We start from the raw sequence: 10,980 nt of genomic DNA, 5'->3' as shown, positions 1-10,980 counted from the left end.
ATCTCTCCCTGGGCCAGGTGAGGCTGTGAGGTGGCACCTATTTTCAATGAAATCGACTCATGGAATTTATGAAAATAAGTCGGTGGTAGGAGGCAGGGCGTTTTGAGAAGAGGACAGCCTTTTGAGTCAGAAAGACCAGAGTTGGAATCCTGTCTGCCTCACTTCTTAACTCTGGGACTCCCACTTTGGTGTTTATCTGTCAAATGGAGGTAATAGTACTGTGCCCGCGGGTTTGTTGCTCACCGAACCACCATGTTCCTCCCCACGTCCAGCCCCCGGAGAGTCATGTGGTGCTGTAAGGTCAGAAACCCTGCCAACCCTTAACAGACAAGTCACCTGAGTGAAAAATACACCTTTGTTGTGTTAAGCCTCTGAAATTTCCAAGACAATTTGTTCTGCAGCATAACATAGCCCTTCCTGGCTAATAGGAGTGTCCTCCTGTAAGGTTTGTGCCAGCAAATTTTGTCTGTAAAGGACCAGATGCTAAATATTTGTGGCTTTGCAGGCCATAGGCTCTCAACTCCTCAATTCTGCCATTGTAGTATGAAAGCAGCCACTGACGATATGTAAATGCATGCGTGTGGCTGTGTTCCGATAAAACTTTATTTACAAAATCGGGCCACCTTTGGTTTAAGGGCCACAGTTTGCTGACCCCTGCTGTAAGGAGTGGTCATGAGGAATAGATCAGATGAGGCGTGAAAGCATCTCGTGTGGTATTGTGTACCTGGCAAACTGCAGCCTGGTAAAGGTCAGCTCCTTTTCTTCCCGCCTCCGGAGAGCTCGCACTCTGACTTCAGGGGCCTGGGGGCCCAGGAAATCCTTGCGACACTCAGTGCTTTTCACGACTCAGAGCCTCTTTTGCCTAAAACTGTGTTTGTTACCCCTCTCCAGGGTTATGATGGTGCCAGGCCAAGTCATTCACTTTACATAATCACCTAATAATAGCTCCGCTAGAGACTCTGTGTGTGTGTGTGTGTGTGTGTGTGTGTGTGTGTGTGTGTGTGTGAGCTTCTCTTCATTATTTCATTAAATTTGCATTGAAATAGCAAAGTGTGGGGAGGCAGCAGAGTCTACAATGGCCTTTGCTGCCTCTGCTTTCCTATTTACTCAAGGGGTAGGAAGTGGTTTGTGAACTAAGTCTATGGGAAAGGAACAGTGGATCCGCCGTTGAGAGGAAAGGGGCAAGAGCTGTGCGGTTTGGTGGGTCTCTGCTGGACGCCCCGCTGTGTCCCCAGAAGGAGNATCATCTCCTCCCTGAAGGACTTTCCCATGCAGTGGAAACAAGGGTCAAGTGCTCTCTTCACCACAGACACGAAGACCTTACCGGAACTCTGTTTCAAGTTCTTTCTAAACAAAACAACTTGAAAAGAGATTATTTATGCCGATTGACTTGACTGACCCAATCAACTGTGAAGTTGAGGAGGGCTGTTGTGTTTGAGGAATGTGAAGTAGACTGGGGTCCCCCCAACCTTTCTCTCCCCCAAACACTTGCCACGCACTTGAAGTTCTGAAATCAGAAATTCTCTTAGCTGACATATTCTCCACTCCCCACCATCTTCTGTTTTTCCTTTTGTTTTATTTTTTAATAGCGCAGATATTTCCGGGAAGGAACAAATACAACCAAAGTGTTAAACGGTTGACTCATTTGTGTTAGTTAGTTTTTTCCACGAAAGAGATGATTCAGGGCAGCAGGCCTAGCCGCCCATCAGTGCCTCAGATCCTCAGCGGAACGTTAAGAACGCTGCTTGGTCCCTCTGGATCCTGAGACTCAGTGATTCCATCATAGGCCGCCTTAGGAGGGAAGAGCCTAGAAGGTGCAGAAGGACAGGAGGGAAGGTCACTCAGGGCTGCCTGGAGGCGCTCTCAGGTGCACGCTGGCTGTTACGGTCCAGTGGCCCCACCCACAGAGGAGAAGGTGCATTCTGGCCTCCTTAATCTTCATCTTAACATTACCAAAACTACTAAAAGGTCTGTCTTCCACAGTTAGCTAAGATTACCTTGGCACTCGGAGGGGCAGGAACAGGGTAAGGAAAGTATCCAAAGCTAAGAAATCCAATTATTAGCGAATGCTTTACCTTTATTCCAGATTTTATATTTCTATATTATTTTCTAGTTTCTACGCCATTCTATAAACCTTAGTCTATCTTCTACTACGTTGTCGTATATGTTCGAGTCTAATACATATGCATATTAATATTCATGTCTCTCTTGTCAAGAACATCCCCAAACTCTCCTTGTGTTTCTGTAGTTAAATGTTCTCTATAACCACGTCTGGCCTTCGTGCCTCCCAACCGAGAGATTGTCTACTGAATAAGAAAGGCTCATATGTTACGTATAGTCTGGATTAGCAGCACGTCATGAACATGCCTTTATCCATGTAATTATCGAAGCATCACTCAGAAAGAGCCACTTGTACCACAGACAATGTCGGTTTTTCCTTAAAGTGAACGTAGGAAGATTCTTTTTCTACTTAAGATGAGCATAAAAACAGGCTTCGTGGCTATGCTAACAAACATGCCTTGGGCAGAAAACGTGGGAAGGACATATTCCGTGTGACTGTGACGAGCATCCTCTTAATTCCTCTAGCAGTGTGATTAGTGTTGCTTAATNGAAACCTCTATTTCCTCCCTGAGCTTTCTGCTTCCTGTTTCTGCTGTCTTCTCTGCTTGTTTCTAGAGGCCACCCAAGACGGGTGATAATCTTTGTTTATCTTTTCATTCGCCATCCAGTCAATAACTATCGAGTGCTTACCGTGTGCAGGCATTCTGCTCAGCTCAGAGGATAGACTGGTGAGCCAGACAGCCCAGGGGAGCCGATAATTAAATAATGACAAGGAAGCAGAGTAAGTGACAGGAACAGGGTGCCCGGGGAGGCAGCGGCTGGAGCCCCTTCCCCCGCCCTGGGCGGGAAGGCGAGGCCAGCAGAGGTCTGAAGGATGGGCAGAGTTGGCCGGGTGAAAGGGGAAGAGAGGGGACTGGGGTGTCACAGGCAGAACTGCACGAGGACCAAAAGGGAGCTCAGCCAGGACCATGGGAGGAGGAGGAGCGGCGAAAGGCGGAGTCCGTCAAAATAACAACATAACTTGACCGCAGTTTACCCCGCAGTGCACGGAGCGTGAGAAATGTCACAGTTTCTATTTTTCCAAGTTTAAATAGCTCCAGTTTGAGTCCTCCTCGTGGCCAGTGAGGAGTCTAAAGACAGGACTGTGAAAGGTCCTTCCTCTCTCTTTGGAACTACATGAAACTTCCACGGGTTTGCAAGGGCTGCCTGGGGGCAGGGCTCAGGTTTGGGCTCAGGCTAGGTGACAGGCTCCCACTTGAAAGCCAACACCTCACTGGGGGCTCTTCTCCCTCTGAACCAGGCTCAACTCCATCCCGGCGAGCTTCCCGAGTTTCCTGAGGGTGTCCAGAGCTCAGGGCTCCCTGGTCCCATCGGTGGCCTAGCCCCCTCAGAGGAAGCATGTCCCTGCTGAGCCCAGGCCCCGACCATGAACACCCCTCTTTTCCCCAAAATTATTTCATGTAATCCCAGTGACGTTAAGTAGGCAGATATTGCTGTTGATCCCATTCCACAGATAAGGAAATTGAGATCCAGAGAGATTAAGCAGCTTGCCTAAGCTCACGCAGAGAGTGGGATCCCATCCCAGCTCACGCTGACTCTAACGAGACATTCTTGACCTCGGCTGCCCATTACAATCACTTGTAGCTCTACCCCTAATCCGGGTCCTACTCCAGACCAGTGACATCAGAATCTCTGGGGAGTGACCTGAACATCAGCACTTCCGGAACTCCCCACATGATACCCAGGGTGAGACCCATCAGATTGTCTCTGCTTTGTGCCCTGGGCCACACCACCGGTTTCTGGGCTCGCAGCTGGGTAGCTAGAGGCGCCAACACCTGACGGGAGACACTTTACAGGGCCAGGCGTGGGGCTTGGATACTGAAGGGCTCGGTTTGGAACGTGTGGGTGTGAAGCGTCTTTGGGTCACCCAGATGGAACTGTTTACCTGGAAAATGGACAATGGGACAAAGCTTGGAGCCTGGGAATGAGGCACTCCCTCCCAGATGCCGGGCGGAAGCCACGGGGACGGTGAGATCGTCACTTTCCTGGAGAGTGTGGGCAGGGTCCGTGTCTGGACAAGCCCTCACCACCCTCCGAGGCCACTGCCACTGGCTAGGTCTCCCTAGGTTTCCAGCCCACTCTTAACCATTAGATGGGCAAATTAGAAAGAAATGGCAAAAGAGGTTTAAGGGAAAAACAGAGAAAGAACAAAATGCCAAGGATAAAGCCATCAGGAGTGGGCCGATGGCTTTTCCCTCCCCTCTGCTCCTTCCTTCCAAGCTGGTGGCCCTGGAGCAAGAAAAGGAAGGCTCAAGATGAAGGGGCTTTAGAGACACCCACATTCTAAGTGACAACCTGGGGCCCAACTGAAACCCAGCTTGCTGACTCTGGGGTCTTGTCCCACCTTCTGGTGGCATGGGCTTGTCTTCCAGGTCAGAGAGGAATTGAGGAGGTGGAGGAGCCCCCAAGGCCATGGGCACCGGGCCCCTGAATCTGCCAACCGACAAATGCCTTCCCTGACAGGTCAAGGCTTCCCAAGCGTGCTTTGAAGGTGTGCTTGTTAAAAATGAGGCTGCTCCGGGGGTGGAGTACTGAAAACTGCATCCTTAATAAGCTGTCCTGATGATTCGACCACACAAGGCCTGATCGAATGGCGCATAAAGCATTCCTGTCCTCCCTCTCCGGAATTCCCATGATTTTAGCATGCTCCCGAAGCCTCGGGTACTTGATAAACTACAAGTGCTGTCCTCTCACCTCCAGCCCCACTGAGCTATAGCTACTGGTGGAGGTTGCACCTTTTCCTTTGGTGCATTGGGCAGAAAGGCAGCGAAGCCTCCCTGGTCAGAGGCCTGAAGCTGTCTTTCTGTCCTCAGTCCCTGAGGACAGGGCACGGCTCCCTCTGTGGGCATTCTGGTCTCAGGACACAGGCATTCAAGCTCTTGCAGGCTTCATTCCATTTCAGTGACTTTTGAAAACTGTCTTCCAGAAAGACCTCAGCTCTCGTTTCACTTTTGGAAAGGGACGATGCCCCAGTAAATATGTTCAGCTCTTTGATCTGAACTCAAATTTACACATGGAAAAAAAAATTAACTTACTTGAAGTTTACTGTTCACAATCGGAAAACTGGAAGAATGTATTTGTATAAGTTTACCATTTGTTTTCTGTAGAAATTTAGCTAGAACTGTGTTTGGTTATCAGTAAGAGACTCCCTAAAGAGTGGCTTATGGAATTAGTTTTGTTTTGACTCATGTAGTAAAGAGACGAGGAGTAGGGAGTTGCTTAAGGATATCAGGGCCGAGTCTCTGCACTTCTTTTGGCTTTAGCCCCGTTGTGCAAGACGGCTACCACTTGGCTACCACCACAGGTAGAAAGAAGGGGCGAACAAAAACCGACCAGAAATCCCCAGCAGACGTCGTCTTGTATCTCAGTGGTCACAGAAACTGTATCACACGGTCACTTCTAACAGCAAAAGAGGCCGGGAAAGATTGTCTTTTTTAGCTGCCTAACCAAATTAGGGTTCTTTAGTCAAAAAGCAGGGGAGAACGGATGCTGGGCTGGCAGTCGGCGAAAGTCTGTGAGCAGGTAACCCAACACTGAATGTGTTTAGAAATACGCGAGAAGCAGCAGACAGTTAACATCTAAGGACCAGCTTTGGCCATTCTTATCTGGAAAACAACCCAGTTCTTTTCAACTGTACCTTAGTCAGTAGTCACTCAGGTACATTTCATCCCCCTCTTCCCCTTTTTTTCATCAGACTAGTGAGAAAACTGCAATTTACAAGTGAGAAGCCAGTCTCGATATATAATTGCCCTTCTTTGCCTTCCACCGTTGCTTTGTTCCTGTAATTAGCATCGTATGCTGCCCGAAGACAGCGAGGGCCCCTGACATCATCAGGCTGGATGGCTAACCCTGTGTTAATGAGGAAAATAAAGAGTGTGGCATTTACGTATGCTATTTCCCTGTGAACCCCCTTGGTTTTTTAAATGTCTTAAGTTTGTGGAGGAGGTGAAGTCTTTTTCTTCCCCCCCTCCCCCACCTCAGGTTGCCATAGAGCCCCTTCCCTCTGCTTTTGTGAATGTTTAGTCTCTATGGCAATCCTTTTACTTCATCTTCACTCTCTTCTCACAAGAGCAGTGAATAGGTTGAAGACCCATTGTGAAGTGCGCTGACGAGCAAAACATTCTCCACCTACCAAAGCACAAATGAGACGGCCTGACTTGTCATTTCAGTCATGTCGTGCTCGTGGAGTGGTGCGATGTGATATGAGTGTTTTGATGTGCATTGTTTTTCCTTTTTCAGAATGCCCATATCATAAGCCCCTGGGTTTCGAATCAGGAGAAGTTACACCAGACCAGATCACCTGCTCCAACCTGGAGCAGTACGTGGGCTGGTATTCCTCGTGGACCGCTAACAAGGCCCGGCTCAACAGTCAAGGCTTTGGGTAAGCAGGGCAGGTGGCTCGGGCAATTTTTCCCATGTGATTTGAAAAACTCTAAGTCTCTGTAATAAACAAATGGCAGAATGCATTTATTTATTCAACAAATATTGACTGAGTGCCTTCATGTGCTGAGGACGGTGAACAAGGTGGCTGAGATCCTGGCCCTCAAGAAGCACAGTTTAGATGGGGAGATGGAGTTCAAACAGATAATCACAAACCTGATCATTTAGTGAGTGTGATAAACGTTGTGAGGGAGACAAAGAAGAAAGACCTGATTTATCTAAAGTACCAGGGAAGAGTTTCTAAGGAAAAAGATATTTAACCTGAGGCTTGCAGTTAGCCAGGTGAGCGGGCTGGGGGGGACAGAATACAGCAGGTGCAAAGGCCCTTAGTTGGGAGGATCCCCGAAGGGCATGGATGGGGATGGTAAAGGTCAGCAAAGTTAGGGCACAAGTGAGATAAGGCCAGAGAGGTAGGCAGAAGTCAGATCGTGAAGTCATGTTAAGAATTATGGACCCTATTTTAGGTATAATGAGAGGACCCGGAATTTGTATTAGTTAGAATACAAGTTTGTACTGCTATAACAAAAAGCCCCAAAGTACAGAAACTTAAACAACATAGAGGTGGATTTCTTGGTCATCTAAAAGTTTCATTAGGCCATGTAGTTTCATTGTTCTGATGGCTGATGGTATCAGCGTTCAGATTCTTTCTGCCTTCTTCTGTCATCCTTCACACAAAGCTTCTATCTTAGGGCCCAAAATGGCTGCCCCAGCTTCCACTAGCACATCTACATTCTAGTCAGTGGGGAGAAAAGAAGAGCAGAGTGCACTAGCATAATCCTATTGGCTACTTCTGCCCACATCTCATTAATCAGAACTTAGTCAGACTGTCCCACCTAGCTGCAAAGGAGACTGGGAAATAGGAACTTTTCTGGGTGGCCATTTGCCCAGATAAAACATGGTGGTGGTGCTGTTCTATTGCTAAAAGAAGATGGGAAGAGGATATTAGTAGACAATTAGCAGACTCTACCAGAGAAGGATTTGAAGTTGGGGAGTATCAATCACCATCAGGTTTGTGTTGTAAGAAAAATCTGGCTCGGGGTGCCTAGGTGGCTCAGTCAGCTGAGCATCCGACTCTTGGTTTCAGCTCAGATCATGAGCCTGGGGTTGTGGGATCAAGCCCCGCGCTGGAAGCCATGCTCAGCATGGCACCTGCTTAAGAGTTTCTCTCTCCCTCTGCCCCTCTCCTCTGTGCATGCGTGCTCTGTCTCTCAAATAAAAGAAAAACGAAAGAAAAGAAAAAAGACAAATCTGGCTCCTGTGGGGAGAACTGTTTAGTAGGGGGAAGTAATCCAGGGAAACTAGTTAGTGAGCTAAAGTAGCAATCCAGACAAGAACTGAGGATGATGGGGGTCAGAGCAGTGCCAGTGAAATGGAGAAAAGTAAATTGACTTTGAGATGGAGTCAATAGATGGATTGGATGTTTGAGGTGACAGAGAGGAAGGGACCAAAGATCTCCCTCAGATCGCTGGCATGAACCCCTAGGAGGAAGGGGTAGCATTTCAAAAGATGGATATTGGAAGGAGGGGTTGGCGTAGAGACAATTAGGAGTTTACTCTTGGACATGTTTCGTTTGGGATGCTGTAAGGCACCCAGAAGTTGTGTAGACAGCAAATGATTCTCAGGTTTTGGAATTTAGAAAAGGTCTGGGATGGAATTTAATATTTCACGAGCCATGCGTGGAGCAAGTCTGGAATTAGAAGAGAAGGCAGCCAAGGACTGAGTCCCAAGAAGCTAATTAATATGCAAAAAATAAAAACCTCAAAGGGGAAATTACAGGTTTCCACAATTCATGAGGGATATAACTAAAAAACAGGTCAGTTCCCTCACTGGTTGGTTTGCTTTGCAATTGCCAGAAGCTCTTTCAGAGCCACTTGGCTCAGTGTTCTGCACACGGGAGACACTCTCTGAAAGCCATGAATGACAGCACCAGAAGGAGATGCAGATATGTATCAAGGGACTCAATTTGGGATGAGACTCATGGAGAAAGAGACATCAGGAGAGACCGATGAAAAGGGAAGGGGGTTGATGGGTGCAAAAACCATGCATTTTCATGTTTTGAAGAGACATACTCAACCATACCCCAAAGGTGACTTCAGCAGCACTCAAAGGCACTTGAACAGATCAGTTGAATCTGGCCATTGTTCTTTGGTCAGTGGAGATGCTGGGAGAAAGAGAATGATGCAAGTATACCAGAGGCTGCACACTTCTTGGAGACAGGTCTTTTGGTGCCTAACAGATCGCAGCTCACCCTGCCCGCGCATGGTGGGGGCTCGTCAGGGGCTGGCAACCCCCCAAAGGGCAGTGCCTCTCAGGTCTTTGGAGGCGCTCCCAGGAAAGGGCTCCTGGTGATTTGCTGTGTCCCTGGCAGGTGCGCCTGGCTGTCCAAGTACCAGGACAGCAGCCAGTGGCTGCAGATAGATCTGAAGGAGGTCAAGGTGATTTCAGGGATCCTCACCCAGGGGCGCTGTGACATTGATGAGTGGATGACCAAGTACAGCGTGCAGTACAGGACCGATGAGAACCTGAACTGGATTTATTATAAGGACCAGACAGGAAACAACCGGGTAAGTTGAGTTTACCCCAAACTGCCTTTAGCTCACATTCTCCGGGACTTCCCTCCTGCCCCTGCCCTGTCAGACCACTGACCCCAAGGCAAGGGAAGTCATCCATGCTTCTTCCCCACAACATGGTCTACTATCTGACAAGGCAGGTGTCTTTTCTTGCTGTATCCTGGGTGCCCAGCAGTTTGTTTGTGAATGAGCGCCACTCTTGCATGCAAAAGAAATCCTTGTTTGAATTCTCATAGCAGCTTATAGTTGCTCGAAAAATCAAAACTGGCCATTTGGACCATTCCAGACTCCGTGGGCCACTGAACACTTTGCTGCATATGTGTGACGTGACCTATTATTGATGTGGGTAGGCCCTTGTCAATTTATGTAGACATGGCCTCTCCTTACTATTGAGACTGACTTCCAGAAAGATATGGACAATCCAGCATATTGGCCACTTAACTATGTAAATGATTAAAATGACTCCAGCAGTGCAGACACAGAGGAACTTGAACCTTTGAACAACTTTATATCCTACTAACCTCTAAAGACCAAGCTCCAAGTCTTGTTTGCCATAGACTGAACACAGTAGGCTCTTGATTAAGTGTATATATACATATATATATACACATATGTGTATATATATATGTATATATAGTGTATATTTGCAGTGAATTAAAAGCCCACTAGCTGTTTGGAAATGTTAACTGTCCTTTGCCTGAGAGTAAGGACTTCTGAGGCTAATTTGGACATTTAATCAGATTAAGTAGACACATTCGGCTGAAAATCAGAAGGCTTTGTACTCTGTGATGACAAGCTGTACAGCAAGGCCATCATGGGTTGAGATTTCAAGGACTTTGGATACAATAGGAAAAACCATCTTGATACTTAGACATTTTATTTCATTTGTGCTCTTGTTAGCTGGCTTTTCAAAAGGAAATGGAGTATTCTTTTTCAAATCCTGTCTGCATTTCTGAAGGCCTTGACAGTTCTTTGCGAAGAGGCACTCTGCTCAGGCACTTGTGCAGTCCGGAGGTGCCAGTTCCAACCTTCCTCTTCACCTGTCCCGATTTGAATAGATTCAAGGGCAACCAGCTGAGAGAAGGGGATGTTGCTACTGGGAAGAAAGGCAAGATCATGGCACACGAGGTCCTTCGTGTTTTGTAGACAGATGAGGCCAATGTGGCAGCCAGATTTTTTTTTGCAGGAGATAATTCCAGAAAGAAATGAAACACTCCAGTGTCATCAGGCAGAGCACTACGACTAGAAATTTCGACTGCCAAGAATGATTTCTTTGGAAACGCAGCCAAACAGCCATGGCATCTTTTTATGTTACGGCTACTGCATCATGCTATGTTGTGTCCTCCGAAACACGAAGCAGACCCTTTGTCTCCCTGCTTTGGGTACCGCGCCCCTTCCAGAATCTTCCCTCTAGTTTCTATGTCTTTTTCTTTCCTAAAAGCAGTTTTCCAAGTCTAAAAAGTATTTGCCATTTGTATCGAGGTAGAGATACACACTTAAGCTTGGCTCACCGGTTTTTACTCACTTTGGACACCTTTGGAAGAGAAGAATATTCCTCTTGTAAGTGCAAGGTGGTCCTTTTCAATACTTGTCAACATGCAAAGAATTAAAACACAAAATTGGTGAGGAGAATCAAGAGGCATTTTCCATCAGTGCCATCCAATAGAACATTCTGTGACAATGGAAATGTTTAGTATCTGCACTGTCTGAAATGGAAGCCACTAATCACACACAGCTATTGAGCACGTGAACCATAACTAGTGTGACTGAGGAAGGAAATTGTTAGCTGATTTTAAATTCATTTAAATTTAAATAGCCGTGTGTGGCTAATGCTTCCATACTGGCTGGC

General features: G+C 47.2%; 2 protein-coding genes across 2 annotated transcripts in view; one reads left to right on the top strand and one right to left on the bottom strand.

Annotated features, from left to right (window-relative positions):
• RS1 (retinoschisin 1) overlaps window positions 1–10,980 on the top strand; it is a 21,183-nt gene that overhangs the window by 9,799 nt on the left and 404 nt on the right. The window contains exons 4-5 of the mRNA XM_077769963.1: window positions 6,361–6,502; window positions 8,930–9,125. Coding sequence (XP_077626089.1) covers window positions 6,361–6,502; window positions 8,930–9,125 — 338 coding nt within the window. The remainder of the gene's footprint in view (window positions 1–6,360; window positions 6,503–8,929; window positions 9,126–10,980) is intronic.
• CDKL5 (cyclin dependent kinase like 5) overlaps window positions 1,557–10,980 on the bottom strand; it is a 104,177-nt gene continuing 94,753 nt past the window's right edge. Inside the window, exon 17 of the mRNA XM_077769846.1 lies at window positions 1,557–1,807. Coding sequence (XP_077625972.1) covers window positions 1,722–1,807 — 86 coding nt within the window. The 3' untranslated portion in view covers window positions 1,557–1,721. The remainder of the gene's footprint in view (window positions 1,808–10,980) is intronic.

The sequence above is a fragment of the Crocuta crocuta genome, unplaced genomic scaffold, assembly GCF_008692635.1.
Source record: "Crocuta crocuta isolate KB4526 unplaced genomic scaffold, BGI_CrCroc_1.0 scaffold312, whole genome shotgun sequence".
NCBI classification, from domain to species: domain Eukaryota; kingdom Metazoa; phylum Chordata; class Mammalia; order Carnivora; family Hyaenidae; genus Crocuta; species Crocuta crocuta.
This window is presented reverse-complemented; position numbering and strand designations above follow the sequence as displayed.